Source organism: Toxotes jaculatrix, chromosome 18 (assembly GCF_017976425.1).
Source record: "Toxotes jaculatrix isolate fToxJac2 chromosome 18, fToxJac2.pri, whole genome shotgun sequence".
NCBI lineage: Eukaryota > Metazoa > Chordata > Actinopteri > Toxotidae > Toxotes > Toxotes jaculatrix.
Window position 1 is genome coordinate 18,988,433 of NC_054411.1, and position 19,600 is coordinate 19,008,032.

General features: G+C 40.0%; 1 protein-coding gene across 1 annotated transcript in view; it reads right to left on the reverse strand.

Moving 5' to 3' along the window:
• Window positions 1-528: 528 nt before the first annotated feature.
• The window catches only part of nsfa (N-ethylmaleimide-sensitive factor a), a 29,849-nt gene continuing 10,777 nt past the window's right edge, over window positions 529-19,600 (reverse strand). The window contains exons 2-20 of the mRNA XM_041062947.1: window positions 13,137-13,222; window positions 11,501-11,600; window positions 11,344-11,383; window positions 10,860-11,026; window positions 10,649-10,756; window positions 8,419-8,494; window positions 7,792-7,947; window positions 6,931-7,130; window positions 6,672-6,837; window positions 6,173-6,247; window positions 5,697-5,884; window positions 4,733-4,828; window positions 4,463-4,619; window positions 4,113-4,246; window positions 3,757-3,903; window positions 3,497-3,631; window positions 3,217-3,330; window positions 2,272-2,327; window positions 529-991 (exon numbers count right to left, since the gene is read on the reverse strand). Of these exons, the coding sequence (XP_040918881.1) occupies window positions 970-991; window positions 2,272-2,327; window positions 3,217-3,330; window positions 3,497-3,631; window positions 3,757-3,903; window positions 4,113-4,246; window positions 4,463-4,619; window positions 4,733-4,828; window positions 5,697-5,884; window positions 6,173-6,247; window positions 6,672-6,837; window positions 6,931-7,130; window positions 7,792-7,947; window positions 8,419-8,494; window positions 10,649-10,756; window positions 10,860-11,026; window positions 11,344-11,383; window positions 11,501-11,600; window positions 13,137-13,222 (2,223 nt within the window). The 3' untranslated portion in view covers window positions 529-969. The remainder of the gene's footprint in view (window positions 992-2,271; window positions 2,328-3,216; window positions 3,331-3,496; window positions 3,632-3,756; window positions 3,904-4,112; window positions 4,247-4,462; window positions 4,620-4,732; window positions 4,829-5,696; window positions 5,885-6,172; window positions 6,248-6,671; window positions 6,838-6,930; window positions 7,131-7,791; window positions 7,948-8,418; window positions 8,495-10,648; window positions 10,757-10,859; window positions 11,027-11,343; window positions 11,384-11,500; window positions 11,601-13,136; window positions 13,223-19,600) is intronic.

Below are 19,600 nucleotides of genomic sequence, written 5' to 3' on the forward strand. Positions count from 1 at the left end.
GTTCCAACGAAGGACCGCTGAGATAAGTACTAAAAGTTTGATGAGTCGATGGTAAAAGTGCGGAATGATTTTTTTTTTTTAATTTTTTTGTTTTTAACACTGATGATGCCAAAGCTACACTAGCTAGACTGAACTGTACTGTACGCAACACAGACAGACAGGCCAACAACCCAACATTTACTTTCACTATTACAGTAACCTGGTAAAGTCAACATCTCCAGAGCAAAAGGGAAGAAGACTCATACTGATAAAGTACCAAATAGACTTGAGACTGATCATTTAAATTATTTTCCATGATATACTTCATTTTGTCTATATATACTATTTACAGAACATGAACATACTGTATATTTAAAGGGATTACATTTACACATGGAACAGCTTCTTTTTTTTTTACAGCCACTACATATTCACTAAAAGCCTTCATAGATTCTTTATTGTCAAATGGCTTCAGGATTTGTGTCCTTTTTAGATCTATTCTGTTGATACTGGTTGTGTTTGTGAAGATACATGTTGTACTGACAATCACTACCTTCAGCTAGACAAGAGATATGCAACAATTACATCAAACACTATAGCTAAAAACATACATGACTTTTTTTTTGTTGTTATTTATATGCTTGATGCACAAAACTGCACTTTTTTACAATCATCTATTGCAATATTTTTTTTTACAGAGAACAGATCTGTAACAGTATGACCTCCAGTTTGCTGTGTTAGCAGTTGACAGTGAAGATGAGTATGAGCATGGTGATGCGGTGACGCTGTCTATGGAAACATGCTGAGATAAAAAGGATTTGTATATTTCTCTCTTAGACCAGGTGTGTGTTTAGATAGATAGACAGATGGATCAGTGGGTGAATAGAAAGGAGGAAGATCTCTTCTTCTTCTTCTTCTTTGCCTCTTTCTCGTTTTGTCCCATGGGTGGCTTGTCGATGACAAAATGCTTGTTTCAGTCTTCCAGCACCTCTACTCATAGAAGCTACGGTCACTAGAAAAAGGAAGAATCAGAAGAGGAAAGGCAAATGGTGTTTCAGTATCCTGTGAGTAAACTTCCTATTTCAGAGGGGCCCTGCTCAGCAACCCCCAACAAACTCCAGTGTACTCACACAACACCAGCACAATGCTGGGCCGTGCCTGGAGCAAAACAAAGAGCGACGAGCAGGATTTAACAGCCTATGACAAGAGAAGAGACACAACACAAGGAACCATCACTGTCTGTCCTCCTCATCCTGTGTAAAGGATGTCAGGTTTGCTGTCTTGCCAAATTCAAATATACTGTTACAAAAATGTAATTGTGGCCCTGCAGGTTTTCACTCCAGTCATCTACTCTGAGCTTTCCACCAAGGACGGCTAAGAATGGGTCGCACCAGCTAGGGACTACAAAATAAAGGTGGAGGGGAAGTGAAAATTCAACAGCTGCATGACATTTGGAATGTCATGTTAGAAGATTATGAATGATAATGGTAACAGGTTTACACTGTGAAAGATACACTGAGTGTAAAAAAACTTAACAATTTCATGTAAAAATCCATTTTGCTAACAAAAGGGATGTGGAGATGAAGATGGAAGGACAAAGGACAAAGACACTTTAAGCAAGACTGTTTAACTAATGTAATGTACTTCCTTCCAGTTACAAATTAAATGCTGATTTCATATTGAATCTGAATTGTGCAAAATGAAAAATTTGTACAATCAGTGTAAATGTTTTAAATCTAAAATGTACTATACACAACTAAAACTCAACAAAGGCTGGTTATTTGAAGGTGCTACTGCGATCACAATTCTACAGGAGAAGGGAAAAACAAATGTGTAAATACAAATAGCTAAGTAGCTATTAGCTATCGCTTTTGTTCTTCTAACCTTCAGGTGCTAGGCTCATTGCTTTGCTGTTGACCTTACCAGTGCACACAGAGAGCGAGGGACACCTTAAATTCTGATTTGATCTCCTTCATTCAACCTGGTGATTGCAAAATAAAACTGTTAAAGTCAAGAGTTGATGAGAAGAGGTCACTGAGTGTCAGCCTGTTCCTGCACTGATAGGGGAATGAGAACACCTATATAATCTAACCTATATTCTCTCAGTGATGTTTGTAGAAATAAGATATTAACACATAGTGGTCTAAAGAAAACAAACTGACAGGATAACAGGGGAGAAACATAAAAAGGGAAAAGCATGAGAATAACAGAAAAGGCTTTAAGTTGATGGCGGCTGCCTGCAAACAGTGGCAGTGAAATGAAAGCTGATTGGTGCAGAGCGGTTGTACTCACGCCCCCTCGTCTCTGAGTAGAGACAGGAACTTGGTCACTCTGTAATCCGGGTCCATCTAGAAACAGAAAAGAGAGAGCAGAGACTGAACAGTTTGTTGACAGTAGAGACAAACAGGAGTTCAAATGAAAGGCAAAAGTCAATGTGGGGCCACATCAGAAATCTCTCAGCAGCTACAGCTGGTGTCAATATGGAGCTCCACTGTCTACAGCACAGCAGTGGCTAAATATCCCTCGCTGTCCAGTGACGTGACTGTGGACATGATCAAAGACAGTGTCATGAAACCGTCTGCCTCCATCAGTCCTTCCTTTGAGATGGAAGCAGGCTGTTCTGAAATCTTAAAAATGTTTACTGACCCACTGAATTCTTGCATTTGGCACAAACTTTTTTCTCATTTTGCAGCAGTTCAGCAGACTTGAAAGACATTTAGATGAATTACTGAAGTGCTGGTGGGGAGAATGGTCTCAGTGGGGAGACTGAGACCATTATAGTACTGGTCTGGTTTGTGTTCACACTGACTGACAGCCTTTCTAAATTCAGTCTATGCTGACAGCCGCTCAGTCTGCACTTGTTCTCTTATGTTCTCAAAGAGCTCACGAAGAAATAAATGATTATAATCTTTATTGATATTGTTTGACTAGAAAGTAGGTAGGTAAATACAGGACAAAAAACTAACATGTCTCTCTCCTCTCTCCCCCATTTCTGTCCTCTCAACCCAACCCGTCGAGGCAGATGGTCGCCCGCCTTGAGTCTGTGTTTGCTCATGGTGGGAACTGTTGATAATACTGTACAGTTCTGACCTCACTCTGTAAAGTGGCTTGAGATACTGAAACTGAACTGAAGTCCCAAATACCACATCATTTCCTGTTTTCTTCCCATGAAAACAGCTCCTGCTTGGTGGTTTAGAAACTGTTTCTATGGTCACTGCTTTGGTGAGTCTCCTGTACCTGCAGCGACATCTCGATGAGCACGAGGAGTTTCTTGATTCCGATCCAGACTCGCTTTCCTTTGAGCTGCTGCGCGATGCTGGCCCGCTCTTTATCCGTGAAGCTCCCCAGCAGCTGCAAAAACAACAAAGGCATTAGAAAGGTGAAGAAACAGATCCAGTGTGACTTAACATTTTAAGTGTTATAGTTCATCACATGAGTGTACAATCGTGAGCATGTGAACCTTCATTGCATCCAAATGTGTTTTATGTTTGACTACATTAAAGTGTAGTGTTTGTACCTCCAAGGCATCAACTAGCTGTTCCCCAGTAGAGATGTTGGGAATGTGGATGGTGGTGCTGAAGGCGTCCAACATCTCCATCTCCTGCAGCACATCCTTCCTGCTGGTGGTGCCGATGATGAGCAGCTTCCGACCCTAAATACACGACAAGACGACCATTTGTTAGCAGAAGCCATTAACTGTTGGATTTGGTCTTTACATGGGATTTGTTGACAGCAGTATTGTAACAGTATGTATAAAGGTTCCTGATGAACTCTGACCTTGGGTGGAGCTTTCTTCAGCAGCACCAGCAGAGCCTGAAGAACCAAGTTGGAGAAACGAGGACCGATAGGGACGTAGTCCAGAAGACGCTCAATATCATCCACCACCACACAGCTGAGCTGGGACTTATAAGCATCATCAAAGACCTGGAACAGAGCGAAAGAGGGAAGAATGAAAAGAGGAAGGGATTAATGGATGGGAAGAAAACAGCGAGAAGAGTGGGTGGTGAAAGGGAAGGAGCAGTTAGATAAAAAAATTAAATCAAACATAAAATAGTTCCATAAGCCGTTGTTCTGAATGTAAATGCTTCACTGTTTGCTGGTGTTCTGTAAAGGCTAAAGGCTGCGGCACTTACCTTTTTGATTGCCTGGCACTTGGAGATCTCTGAGTGTCCAATCATCTTGTCTGGAGAGCAGATCTTTATGAAGGGGAACTGCGAGTCCTCTGCAATCTTAGCTGCCAAGGCTGTCTTACCACTGTGGGGTGGACCTGTGTGTGTGTGTGTGTGTCGAGAGGAAAGGAGGAGTGCAATTTACTTTCTGAGAGTGTTTGTATGAATATATGTGAAGCTATTCAGTGCCGCGAAAGCTGGTTTACGTACTTAAGTGCAAATAGGCTGATTCCAGTACACTGTTTTATCATTCACAACAACAGCAGCTGCCTATACTGTGTGTTTCACGTGTGTGTGTGTTTCTGATCGCTTACCCTCCAATAGCACAGCCACCAGCGGTGTGCGATCGCTGTTCTTTGTCTGCTGTACCAGCAGCTCTCCATCATCCAGAACATGGGTGACGGGGTCTCCCCATTTGATGATGCCGTTCATGATGTAGCTGGCATAATCCTCCTGGTTTGTACCAAATGCCTGGAAAAAAAGAAATCATGATGGAGTGTTAACGACCACGTCCTGTTGTTTCATATTACAGGATTATGCTGTGTTGTGCAGTGAGGAACACAAAAAAAAGAACTGGTACACACAGGTTTAATGTCATTGTTGAGGGATCCCATGAAGTCAGCTCTGGTGACCTGCAGCTTCTCTGCCCTCTCCATGTCCACCTCAACTGTAGATGTAGCCTAGAAAGGAGTATACACATACAACTGCATCAAAACCACGCCAAGTTAACAACAGCAACTGTCTCTGAATCTTAACATATGCATATCTACAGTTCAGAGTCAAATTTGTCAAAATGACACTGGCATACCCGACAATGGTAGTATGTATTTTCACATTATACACTTTTTTATGAAAAAATTGTTTGAGGTTTTCTTTGCCTTATGTCTACAGGTTTTCAACGCCTCTCAAATTTCTGTATATGAATGTGCAGAGAGTCAGTGATCCAACTATACTAAAACTGCATTAATGGGGCATTTTGTGCCTCAGTACTATCAAAAATATATATATAAGGTATAAAATATTAAGTATTTAAAAAATTATCCAAAACAATCCTTTTCTCCAGGACTTTTTAACCACATCTCACATCTTTCATCAGGAACCAGACGTGCTTCTTTGCCATACAGTTTAGTTAAGCCACATGATGACAAATAAACAAACTCATTGGCCACTTAGCTTATTCCACATACTGATGAAGGCTGTGAGATGTGGCTGAAAGCTCAGGGAAAAAGTGAATATGTAAAAACAAACCTTTACTTACACTGACAAAAAAAAACAAATGTATTTTATTATTTGGCTTTTTCCAATGGATTAAAATGTTTTTAAATTTTACCACCCTGGTTCCCATCGTTGCTTTAGAGTTGGTTAGATTGCCGGCAGACAGCTATGACCTGCGAGGCACGGGTCACGGTCTGCTTGCATGATTTGTTTTTATTTTTTAAAATGTTATAGCAGAAACATACATGTAGGACTTGATTTTTGTAAACTGTTTGCTGGCTTCTTACTAAAGTGGCATCCCAACCCGACCCCAGCTTGAAAGTGCCAAGTGACCTTGATATGTCGGTTCATGGCCGTGGACTGAGCGGCCCTGACCAGCCCCTCCAGCTCTGCACCGCTGTAATTCTTGGTCTCGACTGCTAACTCCTTGATGTTGACGTCAGTAGCCAGAAGATTGAAGCTTCGCATCTTGTTGGTGTGGATGGTCAGAATCTGCACACGGCCCTTCTCATCAGGCAGACCTGGTTAGAGGATGATGCGGTGAAGGGTGGAGGGGAAAGGAAAGGATGGACAGGGGTATGGGAAGGAAAGAAATGAGCATTGAGAGGTCGAGAGATTAGGGTAGAATTGACAGGAAAGAATGGAAGGGAAGAAATGAGAGATGGTGAACATGTTAAAGGTGAAAAGACTAAAAGCATTATTTAAGATAAATGTATTAATGTAAAAGATCATAAGAAACGTGTTAACTAAAGAAAAAAAGACAGAGCTGAACAAAGAAAGAGTGAGCGTAGTTTTTGTTTAATACTCACTAATTTCCATCTTGACCTCAAACCTGCCAGGCCTCATCAGGGCGTCATCTATCAGGTCAGGTCTGTTGGTCATACCTGGATAAAAAGAGAAAAACACTGAGAGACTGACAGACTGATTCACTGTGTGAAATTCATAGTGATTTCATAGTGATGTCTGTGCAGATGCTTCCAATAACAGAGGAAACTGAGCTTACGTGGTGCAACTGAACATATCACACAGACAGTAAACATCATATCGATCATACGATCATATTTGGTGATCATATTTACCCCAAATCAATATGACACTTTTTGGAAAGGACATTTGTCACTTCAATTATAAAAAAATGATCAGCAAATAAAAGTGGAAAATAAAAAGTACAGTAAGAGTAAAAAAGTAGTGAATATATCTGCTCTTATGTGGAACATATGGGCAATTTAGGATATCTGGTTGTTTTCACCAATTTTGCTGTCCAGACCTTTCTCTTCAGTCATGTGTGCAGTTTCTGATGCTACTCACCAATGACCAGGATGTTGTTGAGCTGCTCCACACCGTCAATCTTAGACAGAAGCTGGTTGACCACAGTGTCGTGCACGCCCGTGCTGCTGGCACCCGTGCCTCTCTGCTTGCAGATGGCGTCCAGCTCATCAAAGATGATGATATGGAGGCCGCTGTTGGCTCCCAGCTGGAGACAGGTCGAGTTTTAAAATGGTAATTTCACCTTTTTTTTTTTTTTTTTCAATTAAATATAAAGAAAAGTACGCTGAGCTTCTCTCACCCTCTTCTGCTCGTCCTCTGCCTCGGCGAACAGTTTGCGGATGTTGGCCTCAGACTCTCCCACGTACTTGTTGAGGATCTCTGGGCCGTTGACGACCTTTGGCTCACGGGCATTGAGCATCTTGCCAATCTGCCTGGCCATCAGTGTTTTACCACAGCCTGGGGGGCCGAACAGCAAGATGCCCTTCACGTGCTTACAGCCTGGAGCAAAGAAAGCCAGGGAGGGAAGAGAAAGAGAGGAAGAAAAAAAAATGGAAGGCAGGGAAATAAAGGAAGAAGTCAGAAGACAAAGCAGAGATGAGGGAGGAGAGGAGAGGAAAAGACATAGGGAAGAGAAAAGATGATTGTCTGTTATGTTATGAAATAGTTTTATGTGCTCAGAGCCAGAGGGAGAAGAAACTAGGTTAATAAAATGAATCATAAAGCCAATGAAACCATTGTATGTTATTGTCTGTGTGTGTGTGTGAGAGAGAGAGAGAGAAGAAGCTGCTGTTACTGTGACTAACCCTGTTTCCTGTATTGCATTATTGTATATTACATTTTGTTACCACAGGGAATAAACAGTGCACAAAATAACTTGCAAGGTCAAGTAATCCAAAAAATGTCTGATCCATACAATAAAATATATTTTTACTATAATTAAGTTTGAACATTTTAAATTAAATGAACTGCATTGATTATATGTCTTAAGAAGACAAATAAATTTAAATTTCATAGATACATTTAGAAATAGAGACACAATGAGAGCTTGTCTCATGATCATCTGATAAAAGGACGGTGGACATAAAGCAAGACTTAAAAACCTATGCAGTCCGGCATGGAGGAAAATATGAAAAGAGTGAGGATGAACAGGGTTTCTCACCCATCTGCTCCACGATGTCTGGAGGGAAGACTCGGGAAGCAAAGGCTCTGCGGAAAATGTCAGAGAATTCCTTGTCCAGACCTCCAATTCCCATCTTTTCAAAGTTCCAGTCTGGGTTGATGATTGTCTGTCGTGCCTCCTTGGTCTTTGCTTTACCTGTTAAAATATAGAAGGAAGCAACTTAGCCTGCAAATATCAGAGATACCATTTTAAAACCAGTGACCACATGAGGGCAGAGTAAGACATTTGTAAAAAGGTTCAGGGTCTGGTTCAGAGGTTTGTGATTGATATAGAGGGAAAAGTGGAAAGGAAATCCTGCAGCATGTCAGTTATACCTTAACAAGCATAAAATAAAAACAGGTCTTTCTTGGCCTTTACCCAGACAGGAGTGTGAACTCTTCAGAGGTGATTTGAGAAGCATACATATTTGTGTGAGAAGACGGCCATGTACTGTTACTGCCATCTTGTGGAGAAAACAGATAAGGGATCACTACATGATGGCTCTTGTTCACTCAGCACCCTGTGTTTGATGGTTGTGCAACATGGATCTCCTTCACACATATATTTGTAAAAAAGTTAAGCCTGTTAAAATCCAGATTCTGAGGTTTTGGGAAAGAAGGAACATACCGACTAGTGTGAGGGAAGAATTCTCTGCCTTCTCAAAAATCACCTGGCTGTTGCCCACCATCAGCCCAATGTCGATCTGTCAGAGAAACCAGAGTTACAGCCAGTCTGTGCTCTGTCCAGCAAGAATAACATCACAAAAACACAAAATGATATAAATGCTGCAAAAATGCAAGATCTGTTCCTGTGTGGTGATTAGTCATGTCCCTCTGCACTCGCTCTGTGACCCAGAGCTCACTCCTCAAATCAAACATATCAAATACAAGGCCATCTTTTCCTCAGATTTCCTGATGATGTGGAAATATCTCCCTCCATCTCCTGATTAAAACATTAGCCGCACAAGGACACCTTGTTTTGAATATCAATGCACAGAGGCCCCTAAGGCCAAAATATATGCAAGAGAAAATACCGAGAGAGAAATCCAGCAATAACAACATACAGAAGAGTAATAACACAGACACTGAAAGAAATGTGGTTCAAATAAAATAAATAAATAAATAAATAAATAAATAAATAAATAATGCAGCAAGTAAAACATGTATGTGATTATTGGCAGTCTTTCTAGCCTTGAAATCCTGGAATGCTCTTCTCTGTTGTGGTGACACTAGTTGGTAGATGGTTGTATTACTATATGTGTGCTACATAAGGCACAAGATGATCCTGGTGGTGTGTGGTACACATAAGGTGTACTGATTTATTAGGAGCTACACCTGACTGCACCATTTCTCAAAAGCAATTAAGTTTCAAGCTGGTTCTCTGTTAGGTAATAATTGGGGTTTAATTATGGGAGGGAGGGCTGAGGGGTGGGGGTAATGTGTTTGTTCAGAGCGATCAATAAAATCCCACAGGTGCCAGAACTGAGCCACAGCAAGAATGTCATCAGAACTGGAAGGGATCATTGACAGTAGGAACATTCAGTATCAACCTGACAGTCTTCTGTCAACCTTCTTCAGATACTTACTTATAATTAAGCTTCATAGCAGTCCAAAGTTAGACGGCAGACTACATAAATATTCAAATATTAATTATTAGCATTGTTCATTTGTGACAATCACATAATGACAGCAACAATTGCAAGTTTCTGAAGAAGTTTTCACTTCCTTCTTCTCCTCTTCCACTTCGTAGCCAGAAAGTAAGTTGTGACTTAACTTCCATTGTGAGGCTTTTGCATTTGTGTTGCGACGTTTGCATTTGCGTGGCCTTTCTCTGCCACCGTAGTATACAGAATAAAGAGCTTTATTTCCAACATGGTACACCTCAGTCATACTACAGTAACAGCTATCTGTAATGTATCCACAGTTTCTAATTTTACCCATCTGGACTCTTACAGTTGTGACCTCTGGAGCTGCATTTACCACTTTGCCTCATTCATGGCCTATAACCTGCCTACTTGTAATTTAGATATTTCCTCAATGGCAAGTTGCTGATGTGGATTCAAGAAGATATTTTCTAGTTAAATATCTACTAATATCTTAAAGAACTACTGTATGAAAATGAAAGGCAGAGATCATGGAAGATATCATTATAACTTTTATCTTAATCATTTTAAATTTAAGTTAATAATTTTAAATAATTAATCAGACCATCAATCCATTATTATTTATTGTTTATTATTATTTATTGTTAACACACACACAAAGAAAGAGAGAGAAAACTCTCTCTTTCTCTCTGAGGAGGGAAGAAAGAAAAAAAACTTTCTCAGAGAGAGAAAAACTCTCTGAGAGAAAGAGGAAAAAACTCTCTTTCTCACTGAGGAGGGAAGGGAGAGCAAAAACTCTTTCTATCTCTCTCAGAGAGAGAGAGAGAAACACTGAGAGAGGAGCTCTCTCGCTCTCTAGTATTCTATATTTTATTTGTATATTATTCTTTTATTTTTTGTTATTCTAAAATATTAAAATTATATTGTTTTTATTTTATATTATTGTTTTTCTCTGTTGTTGTTCTTTGTGATTGTGTATATTTTTGCAACTTTTATGTATATAGAGTATATTTATTTAATTTCTGATAACTTTTTGTTTGTTCTGTTTGTTTTTGTTTGTATATATATATATATATATATATATATATATATATATATATATATATATATATATATATATATATATCCTGAACAGACTAAGGCACATAACCCAGAGCTACTTCAACAAAACCCACGTATGACAAAGGCATTTGAGCAGTGACAAGTTTGGTTGTACTGGTTTTGATGATAAATCTCAATATAGAGGTGATATACCTTCTGTTTCTTTCCAGAGGCAGGCTCTCCTTTAAGGATGCTGGCATCCATCGCCTCGATGTCCTTCACCATCAAGCCAAACAGCTTGTCGCAGAAACTGAACACTAGCTGAGAGACAGAGAAGCAAGAGGAAGATAAAAAAAAAAAAACCTACAGAGCAAAATCAAAGACCGAAGAACAAATGTGCGCCTTCTTGTCTGTGTATATAAACCTGCTGGGTGACAGAGAAGGCCTGGTTGTTGAACTGCTGGATGAATTCGGCAGCCATTTTGTCTGAGTCATAGGGAGAGGAGTCGGTGCTCTTCTTCTGCAAGAAGTCAATTTCGATTGTCATGGCGCCAATGCACTGCTTGGACTTGTCAAAGTTGTAGTTGGACACTGAGGGGACAGACAGGGGACAAATTTACCTCTTACAGATAACCACAATTCTTCACATGGCCAACTGAAACACGTAGCTTTTGTCTACGTCTGAGTGAAACAAAGGACCCATTGTTTTAAAAAGTACTTTGAATTTCTAGCGGTAAATTTGTCACTGTTATCACTGTAAACTGCAAGTGTATCATGGGAAAATGGAAAGCTCTACAGGTGTGTCCACAGTAGGGCAGGGCTTAATGAATGGTCAATCACAGCAACAGAGCTAGGATTTTTTTTTTTCTAGTTAACCATGAGATGCAGCTGATCAGATGATATTTTACCTTCCACCTCCTGGCCAATGGAGAGACCGGCCCATTTCCTCTACAAGAGAGATAAGAGAAAGAAACCTCAGGAAAGAGTGAGCACTGATCCAACACTAGTAATTAATTAACATTTTTGTGTGTGTGTGTGTGTGTGTGTGTGCTTGTATATGGGTACCTGCGGCAGGCTGAAGGCGATACTTCCAGGTGCCACAGTGTGGTGGGTTTTGACTGTAAACACAAACTTGTGGTTGGGTGTTGTCTTCACAGTCACGTGTCTGCAGAAATAGAAGAGAGCTAATTATGAAATATTCTATAATTTAATTATTTATTTAATTTTTGGGGGGGCACACGATATGCAGTGTAACGCTGCTAACTTGTGTAAATAGCAGTTTCTTTTATTTGACTTTTTACTGTCTCATATGGAGGTAAGTCCAGTGTAAGACCAATATACAGTCTATAATATACAGTCTGTTTTGCTCTGTTTTGGATTCCACCAACTGAGCACTGGTTTTCAAACTAAAAAAAAAACAAAAAAAATTCCTGCTGACCAGTGTCTCACTGTGAAGAGCATGCACAGCAAACTGTTGGCAGAACTGCAAGACCCACTCCACTGTTTGGTGGCACTGAATCATAAAGACAAGGCTGCAGTTGCCATGGCAGTAAAATACAGCTTGTATGAGATGAGACATTTATTGTGAGACCTGCCAGGTAGCTTCTACTTTAAAACACACTGTAAAAACAGGATTTTGGAGGGTGGTAAATACAACCCAGGCGATTTTTTATCTATGTACATAGGCAGCAGGAAAAATGCTAGACTATTTGATAACTCGTGTTTACTGAATAGTTTCTATATGTTTGTCTTTACAGTGCAGGTACATTTGTGTGAAACTAATATGTGCATCAAAATGTATACTATGAGGAGTGTCTGGCAGCATTTAACACTTAAAATATGTTTTTATTATCATATGTATGTATGTAAGTAAAAATGTTCCATTTGCTGCAACCTCAGTGTCATTGCCTTTGTAAACCAGCACACAAAGAGACAAGAGCAACAGAAACACAATGACATCTGAAGTGTCTGAATGCTTGTCATGCTGCAGAGAAGCAAAACAGACTGGAGAAGCTTGTATTTCACATAAACCTCGAACTGTCTGACATGGACCAAATACACCAGACACTAAGAAAACAAACTCTTCCGAAACTCTGATTTTAGAAGTTACTATCCTCAAGATTTTCATTATATCAAAGCTATTTTTATACTATCAGTAGTCTTTTCTGCAGTAATAATATTCTATGCATGTATGTATATGTATGTATTTATATTGCCTATCTATAGAGTCGATATCATTGGTACCAGCGGAGTCTGTCATTCCTGTGTTTAAATTACCTGCACATGCAACTAGGGTTGCACAGTAAATGACGCATTCATGTTTTTCAGCATCAGCTGCTTGCAGCTTTAACTCACTGGCAATTTACTGATCAGGGATCAGATCAGAAACGGCCCACACGTGATTTATTTACAGGAAATAAGAACTTGTTAGACTTCAAGTGTGAAATCATGACTTTCTAAATAAACTAAAAACCTCAGGTTAAAAAGATGAGTGACTTTATACGTGAAATTCCTGCAGCTTTAACTGTCATTATTACAATGTAAAGCAAAAGGTAATAACAATAATCAGACACAGCACGTCAGCGCAGCCTCATCTCAGATTATTAACTGTGACCTTCAGGATGAATGATTGGTTGGTGATAAGGTGGGCGGATGGTGTATCGACAAAGCCAACGATGAACGAGCGATAATGACAACTCACTGTCCTGACTGCAGATCCTTCTCGCTCACCACGGCGCAATTAGTCAGCGACAGCTCATCTGTCGGGCATCGCGCCGCTTGCATGGTCTGCAAAGATAAAGACAGAGGAGGAGGAGAAGAATGTTATTGGGATCATTAAAAATGACTGATAAATTCCAGTAGAGATTTTTTTTACTTCATGTTTTAATATGTATTTACTGCAAGAATGTTGTGAATTATCACATCATAGGGAAAAAAATTTTACAAAAAAACACACTTTTACCAAAGTTTTGCAGTTCTAAATTGTTTTATCTTTAAGGTGAAATATTGGTTGAACACCTGAGATAATGTAGAAAAAGGCATGAATTTCACTACAGCATTAAAGTCCTTATACATTGTATTGTATTGTATTGTATGGTATGGTACTGTTAGATGCTTTCTGAAGTAAATATATGTGGATGTTAAAAGAGAAGTCGTAGTTATGGTTAACAGTTTAAAAAACTAAAGGATCAGATTCATATTGAGAGCCTCTGGAAGGGCCTGGCCTTAAGGTCAGGAACCACTGGACTAAACTACCTAGGTTAACACATTAGTAGTTCAAACCAGCTCCACTTTGAGCAGCTACAAAAGTCACATGTTGCTTACGCATCGCTGCATAAGTATTAACAATCTAATTTTACTGACATTGCTTCTGCAGATGGCTTTTGGATGGAATACAGAGCAGATTAATGTATGTCAGTTTGTTTTAGTAAAAGGTCAGGACACTTCTCCCACCTCTGTCGATAAGTTAGCCTCTGATCTAGTTAGCAAGAGGGATGGACCTATAGAGTCTATAAGGTGAAAGGTGAAAATCTTTATGCAAAATGGTGTGTTACTATGTGTGTGTGTGGAAACTGTTCGCATAAAGTCACAGTAGATTTCTTTTTATGTTCACAATCATATTTACATATCACCTCTTCTTACAGCCTGGCTTAGAGAAGACTAATCACTGCATCAGACCTTTTATCCCAAAGTGAGTTAAGAATCAATACAGTCAACCTCTCAGCGTTACCAAAGGAAGCGATGAGGCAAAGATGTGATACGGCCGATAGCTTTCTGAGCACTGTAATCACCAGACGGTAAGAGATAGACAGTTTGGCAGTGATATTCAGAATAGTTTCATGTCTAAAACCTGTGCAAGAAGCCAAACTGTTCACCTTTATAAGACTCAGCCTGGGTATAAAGCACATAAAGCAGCAGAAATCACTTGTGCATCAAGTCATGCTTCTCTATAATCTGTACACATGCTTTTACTCTGATTTTCCATTATAAAATTCATGAATTTCATTGGAGCCTGTAATGATTGAGCCTGCTCAAAGAGACGTTGTAGGCCGAAGACGCGCTGACACGTTTTCACTTCGACACAGATCGAAAAACCTTGGCAGGACAATCATCTCTGCAGCAGAGAAGAAAGGTACAACAGTCACCCGCGTGCTTCGGCAGATAGAGAAATTCCAATGCACATCGCTGCAGCTCGAGCCCGAGGAGGTAACCATGGTAACTGCATTAAGTGATCTGACAGGGCCTCTGACAGTAAATCAGGCTTTACAGCCTGCTGATTTATCACAGGCTTTAACGGCAGCAAAAGTAAATCTACCACAGGTGGTTTTAAGTCATTTGTTCCGTCAGAGGCTTTACAACAAATAGTTCAACCTTTATACAAGCTGCAACAAGGCTGCATCGGGTGCATGCAGCAACATGTAAGGGCAAATGACAATGTTTTTTTCAAGAAAGAGCCAGAGAAGTGAGAGAGAGCGAGAGAAAGAAAGAAAGATCATATTAGGTGAGTGAGTACTCTAAGAGGAGATGGGTCTTCAAGTGATTTCTCAAGACAGAGAAGGATTCTGCCGCCTGAAGTTTTCTAACTTGTTCCTCCATCAAAGGACCAAACAAGAGAAGAGTTTAGACTGAGACGTCCTTCCTCGTCTAGTTGTAGATAATAGTGAACGAGAAGGCTCATAAAGTTGTATGAGGGAGTTCAGGTTTTGTAGGTGTGTGCTGTTCTAGTGGCCACTCTGTAGGTAAGTGTTAGTGACTTGAACTAAAAACTGTTTCATGGGTGAAATTGTATATATATGGATGAAGAAACTTACAATTTTCCTGCAGCAACTGAAGGAAATGAAGACTTGAAAATTAATGCAAACACTTCTTAGAGGTGACCAAACTTTAGTTGGTGACTTACAAACCCTCTGCCTGAAAAAGGCAGTGTTGGAACAAACTGTTACTACAGCCTCTGATGCTTTATCAGAACAGCACTGTGCTGCAGGAAGTAGGACTGTATGTTTCTATCAGAGGAGAGAAAAAGGCAGTAACAGAGGGAGACAGACTGGTTGGTCAGAGCTTCATCCTACAGCAAGATAATGACCCAAAACTTTAGAAGAACAGAACCAGACGGAAGGTTCACATGATGAAGACCAGCACAGTCTGTAGACTTAAACCACATGGAACTGGTTTGGGATGAACTGGACAGAAGATGAAAGCAAAGCAAACTACAAGTACAAGAAACTCTCTGTGGAAAGAACATCAGGACTGTGTTCAGTTGCTGGATGAGTCAAAAAAGTTGAACTTTCAGTTCTTCCTAATCACATGTGCCTATAAAGCCAACCCTCTGTTACTGACAGCAAAAAAATTAAATAAAATCACAGTGATCATTGAATCCTGAGGCATTAAGTTCAGACAGACAGAGAGAGAAATAGGGGGTAGAGGGATAAAAATTGAAACTGTGTAATATTTTGTACCCAACTACGTATTGATATATACGAAAATGAAAGACAGTGGATACAGAGGAACTGAGAAACTAGGGCCAGAGAGACAAACTGGTAGAAACACTGCAGTGCTGGCATCGTGCCCACATCACCTACACCCCTGTGGTCTGGCCAGACACAGGTGAAACAGAGCAAGACCAGTGTGTCAGAAGGTCTTAAAGGGGCCTTTCATTTGTGATATTTATGAAAGGGAAAGAACTGATATGATTTGTCTGTGAAGATTTTCAGTCATCTAGGTCATGGTATTTCCAAAAGCTATCATCTGAAAGGCTTCTCCCAGAGCTGAGCCAGCCTTTTGGATGAGAGGTGAAGCATCTTCAAGAATCTCCAGCAAGTCCAGCTGCCTTTCAATAGCTTCTGGAAGCTGATTTGATTCTTTCCCTTTCTTTTCTGCAGTCGTATATATTTTCCCAAAGAAGATTTTGTCATAGCTGCTGAATTCCTGAACAGCATCATATGTTGTACTACTACTCACACAGAACAGAAACTAAGGCTAAATAAATTAAATTTTTTTGTATGTTTGTTTAGGGCCGTGAAACAAGCTGTGAACACACAGACAAATAATCATTTTATAAAGTTTTAACGATGAATGTGAAATGAATAGAACATTAACATTCATTTAGAGTCGTAGTTCTAGAGACTTGATGATTATAAGTCCAGTGTTCACTCCTTTTAGTCCTGCGTTGCTCTCCACTGCCTCCTGAGGGAAATATCTGGGTCTCTAGCAATTAAATTCTCCAACAATGTTTACCAGCTAGCTGGTAACTGTATCCGTGTGTTGTTAATGGAACCACTGCATCATCACATGATATATATGTGTAAATTTGCCATTAAGAGTTACCCTTCACACTCAGTATATTGATTTATTATTAATATAAAAAATAAAAATTTAGAATTTTTCACATTTGATTGCATTGCCAGCCAAATGGTCAAAAGTCCACAGACAGGTCTTACTGAGACCTGCTCTGATTAGTCCAGATGCAGTTGCAGGTATCTGGAATATTCGAAATCTTCAGTGTATTTATGACTCATCAAAATTCATTCGCAAACGTCTCAGATATAATTACAGACAATCAGAGAAAACCATTTTCTGTTGAAAAGAGAGCGCGTGCCAGAAAGTGGGGAGAGAAAAACGATTCCCCTTGTGAAACAGAATATGAATGTGATACATGATGAAAACATCTTGTAGTAATGGAGATGGGAAATATTGCTTTCATCAGGGACAGTAGAGTGGCACAAAAATCAATATGGAAACAGAGGAGTAAGGAGTAAAAGCATCAGGAAATTGTTAGAATACAAATAAGAGATCTCCATGGGTATCCGCAAACCGATGGGTTGCCCTAGAAAGCATCTGGGTAACCTAGAAAACACTGAAAATCAAGTTTCATAACATGGTTTATTTAAAACCAGAGGGCATGATGTTTAAATGAATAAAAAATAAACCTGAGTGTGCTGAGCCCTAATTTTCTGATTCAGGAATTGGACTGTTGTAAAGTACTGTAACTGTAACTTTTCACCAGCTGTTTTATTTGTTGCTTAAAATGGCAGAATTATCAGATCTCTTCAAACGTCTATCTTCATTTCACATGCAGGATCTTAGATAGTAGTAGCTAATGTGCTATTATACCAATCTACCTCACTGGGGTGAATGTGTAACAGACTACCTGCCACCTGAATCAAAATGGCGAGCTCCTGATGGAACAAATCCATTTTGTTCTGGGCTTCGGAGACTAAGCATTCTGAGCAAGTTGTAGTGTGACAGGGGATTTGACTTATGGATGCTAATGAGCGTTAGTGTTTCCATTCAGTCAGCAGCTTGACATTGCAGCTCAGTGACTGGGTTGCAATGTTGCCAGACAGTCTAGGGTTGCCGCTATGTGTGCCGGTCGCCTGTCTCCTGAGGTGCTAGCCAGCTAACCGGCCTGCAGCAGGGGGGCTGAAAGCGGTGACGCACATCCTCTATTCAACCACCTCTCCACTCAGAGAGCCACAGATAGTTAGCATGCTAACGGGCGGAAACAGCAAGATATATTTCCACACGAAGAGGAAAATGGCAGCTCGTTTTGAGAGTTTAACAAGTGTGTATCCATACATACCTTGAAAAATATTACGACCTTGTGGGCGCCAGCGTAGGCAAGCAGAGAGGAAGGACAGAAGACAGCATTTGAGACAGAGGGGGGGGACTTAGAGCAGCAAGCCGCTGAGGCTGAGGTGCGAAGCTGTGGTGGCTGAAGACAGGTGCATTCAAGTTGCAAGCTGGGATGGTGACATGTGCATGCAGGCCAGAGCTGGGGTCTGCTTTGCTTGGATTCAAAACCATTTCTCAAAGCTTTTTTTTTTTTTTTTTGTATTCTTTCACTTCATGGTTTTTCTTTTCCAACTGCCATGTTTCAACATTTTCAGGTTCTAAGCTAACACCCCAAATCTGGTAGCGATATGATGATGTGATGCCATCCACAGAATGCCATGCCAAACATAAGGTGCCGTGTTTATCATGAGGTTCATCTTCCCCACATTAGAGACAAAGTGCCAACTTTCTTACTGTGGATACAGAGAAATGAATCTGTTGGTTTTGTGCTCTGATGGGCGAATGTTTATTGCTCATGGATGAAAGGGGAAATGACATCAAGGTGACCATAGTGGGAATACTGGGAACTTTTACGGCGATGTGCCCTTGGGTGATTTAATTGCATGTTTCAATCGATAAATCAATCAATTATGGATTATACACTTTGAAATCCAATTTTTGTGAATTAGAATTTATTTCCATTATAGTATAGGGAGGGCAGTGATTCATACCAGTACCAATCCTCTTATAGCTTTATGTTCTGTCTACATTTGTACTGCTATGACCACTAGGACTGGATCAGTCTGCATTATCTGGCATGCTCAAACAGACAAATCATCACAGGTAGTGGAACAATGTCAGAAGAAATACAAGTTTGTAACAAGTAGTCATGTGAACATCAGCTCTGAGCTACTTCTGACAGCTTTTGAAAGACATGAGGAAAAGCAGAAGGGTACACTTTGCTTCCACCAGCTGTGTAACTTCAAGGAAAGAAAAAAAAATCAAATTTTACTCCTCGTTTCTTATTGTTACTAATTACTAATACGTTATTAGTAACGATGATTAGTAACGTTGTTACGTTACTAATCATCATGCAGCCCCTTTAGATGTATCCAGTTGGGAAACATTTTGCATGGAGAAACAAAATCCCAGTTCTTTAGACTGTGAATTCAGAGCTGAAATATTTTCAGAACCTTGTGACATTAAGATCATCCTCCCTTCTTTCTGTTCATCCTTCTGTTTTTATTGCTTCCTTTCCTCTTTCCTTCCTTTCCTCCATGATGAAAAAGATCTACAAGAGGCTCTTGCCTTCTGAGAAAAGCGTGCTGCGATAAAAGGCTTCAACAGTCTCTTTGATTTACTTGGAGAAAATACATACTTCAGCCTCTGTCTCTGTATTGCCTGGATTGCTAAGCAGTTCCTTTGAGTTGCTGTTGGCTCAGGTGTTTCTTTTATTTCTTTCACAGCTGCTCTTGTGCAGCAGTGTCTCTAAATGTAATGAAAGATAAAGTACTGTTTACTTCTGAAAACTCCTTGTTGCCCACACACAAAAAACATCACCTCTTCATTCAATTTCATCTGTTTGTTTCCAGCAGACCTCTAGAAAAAGACCGG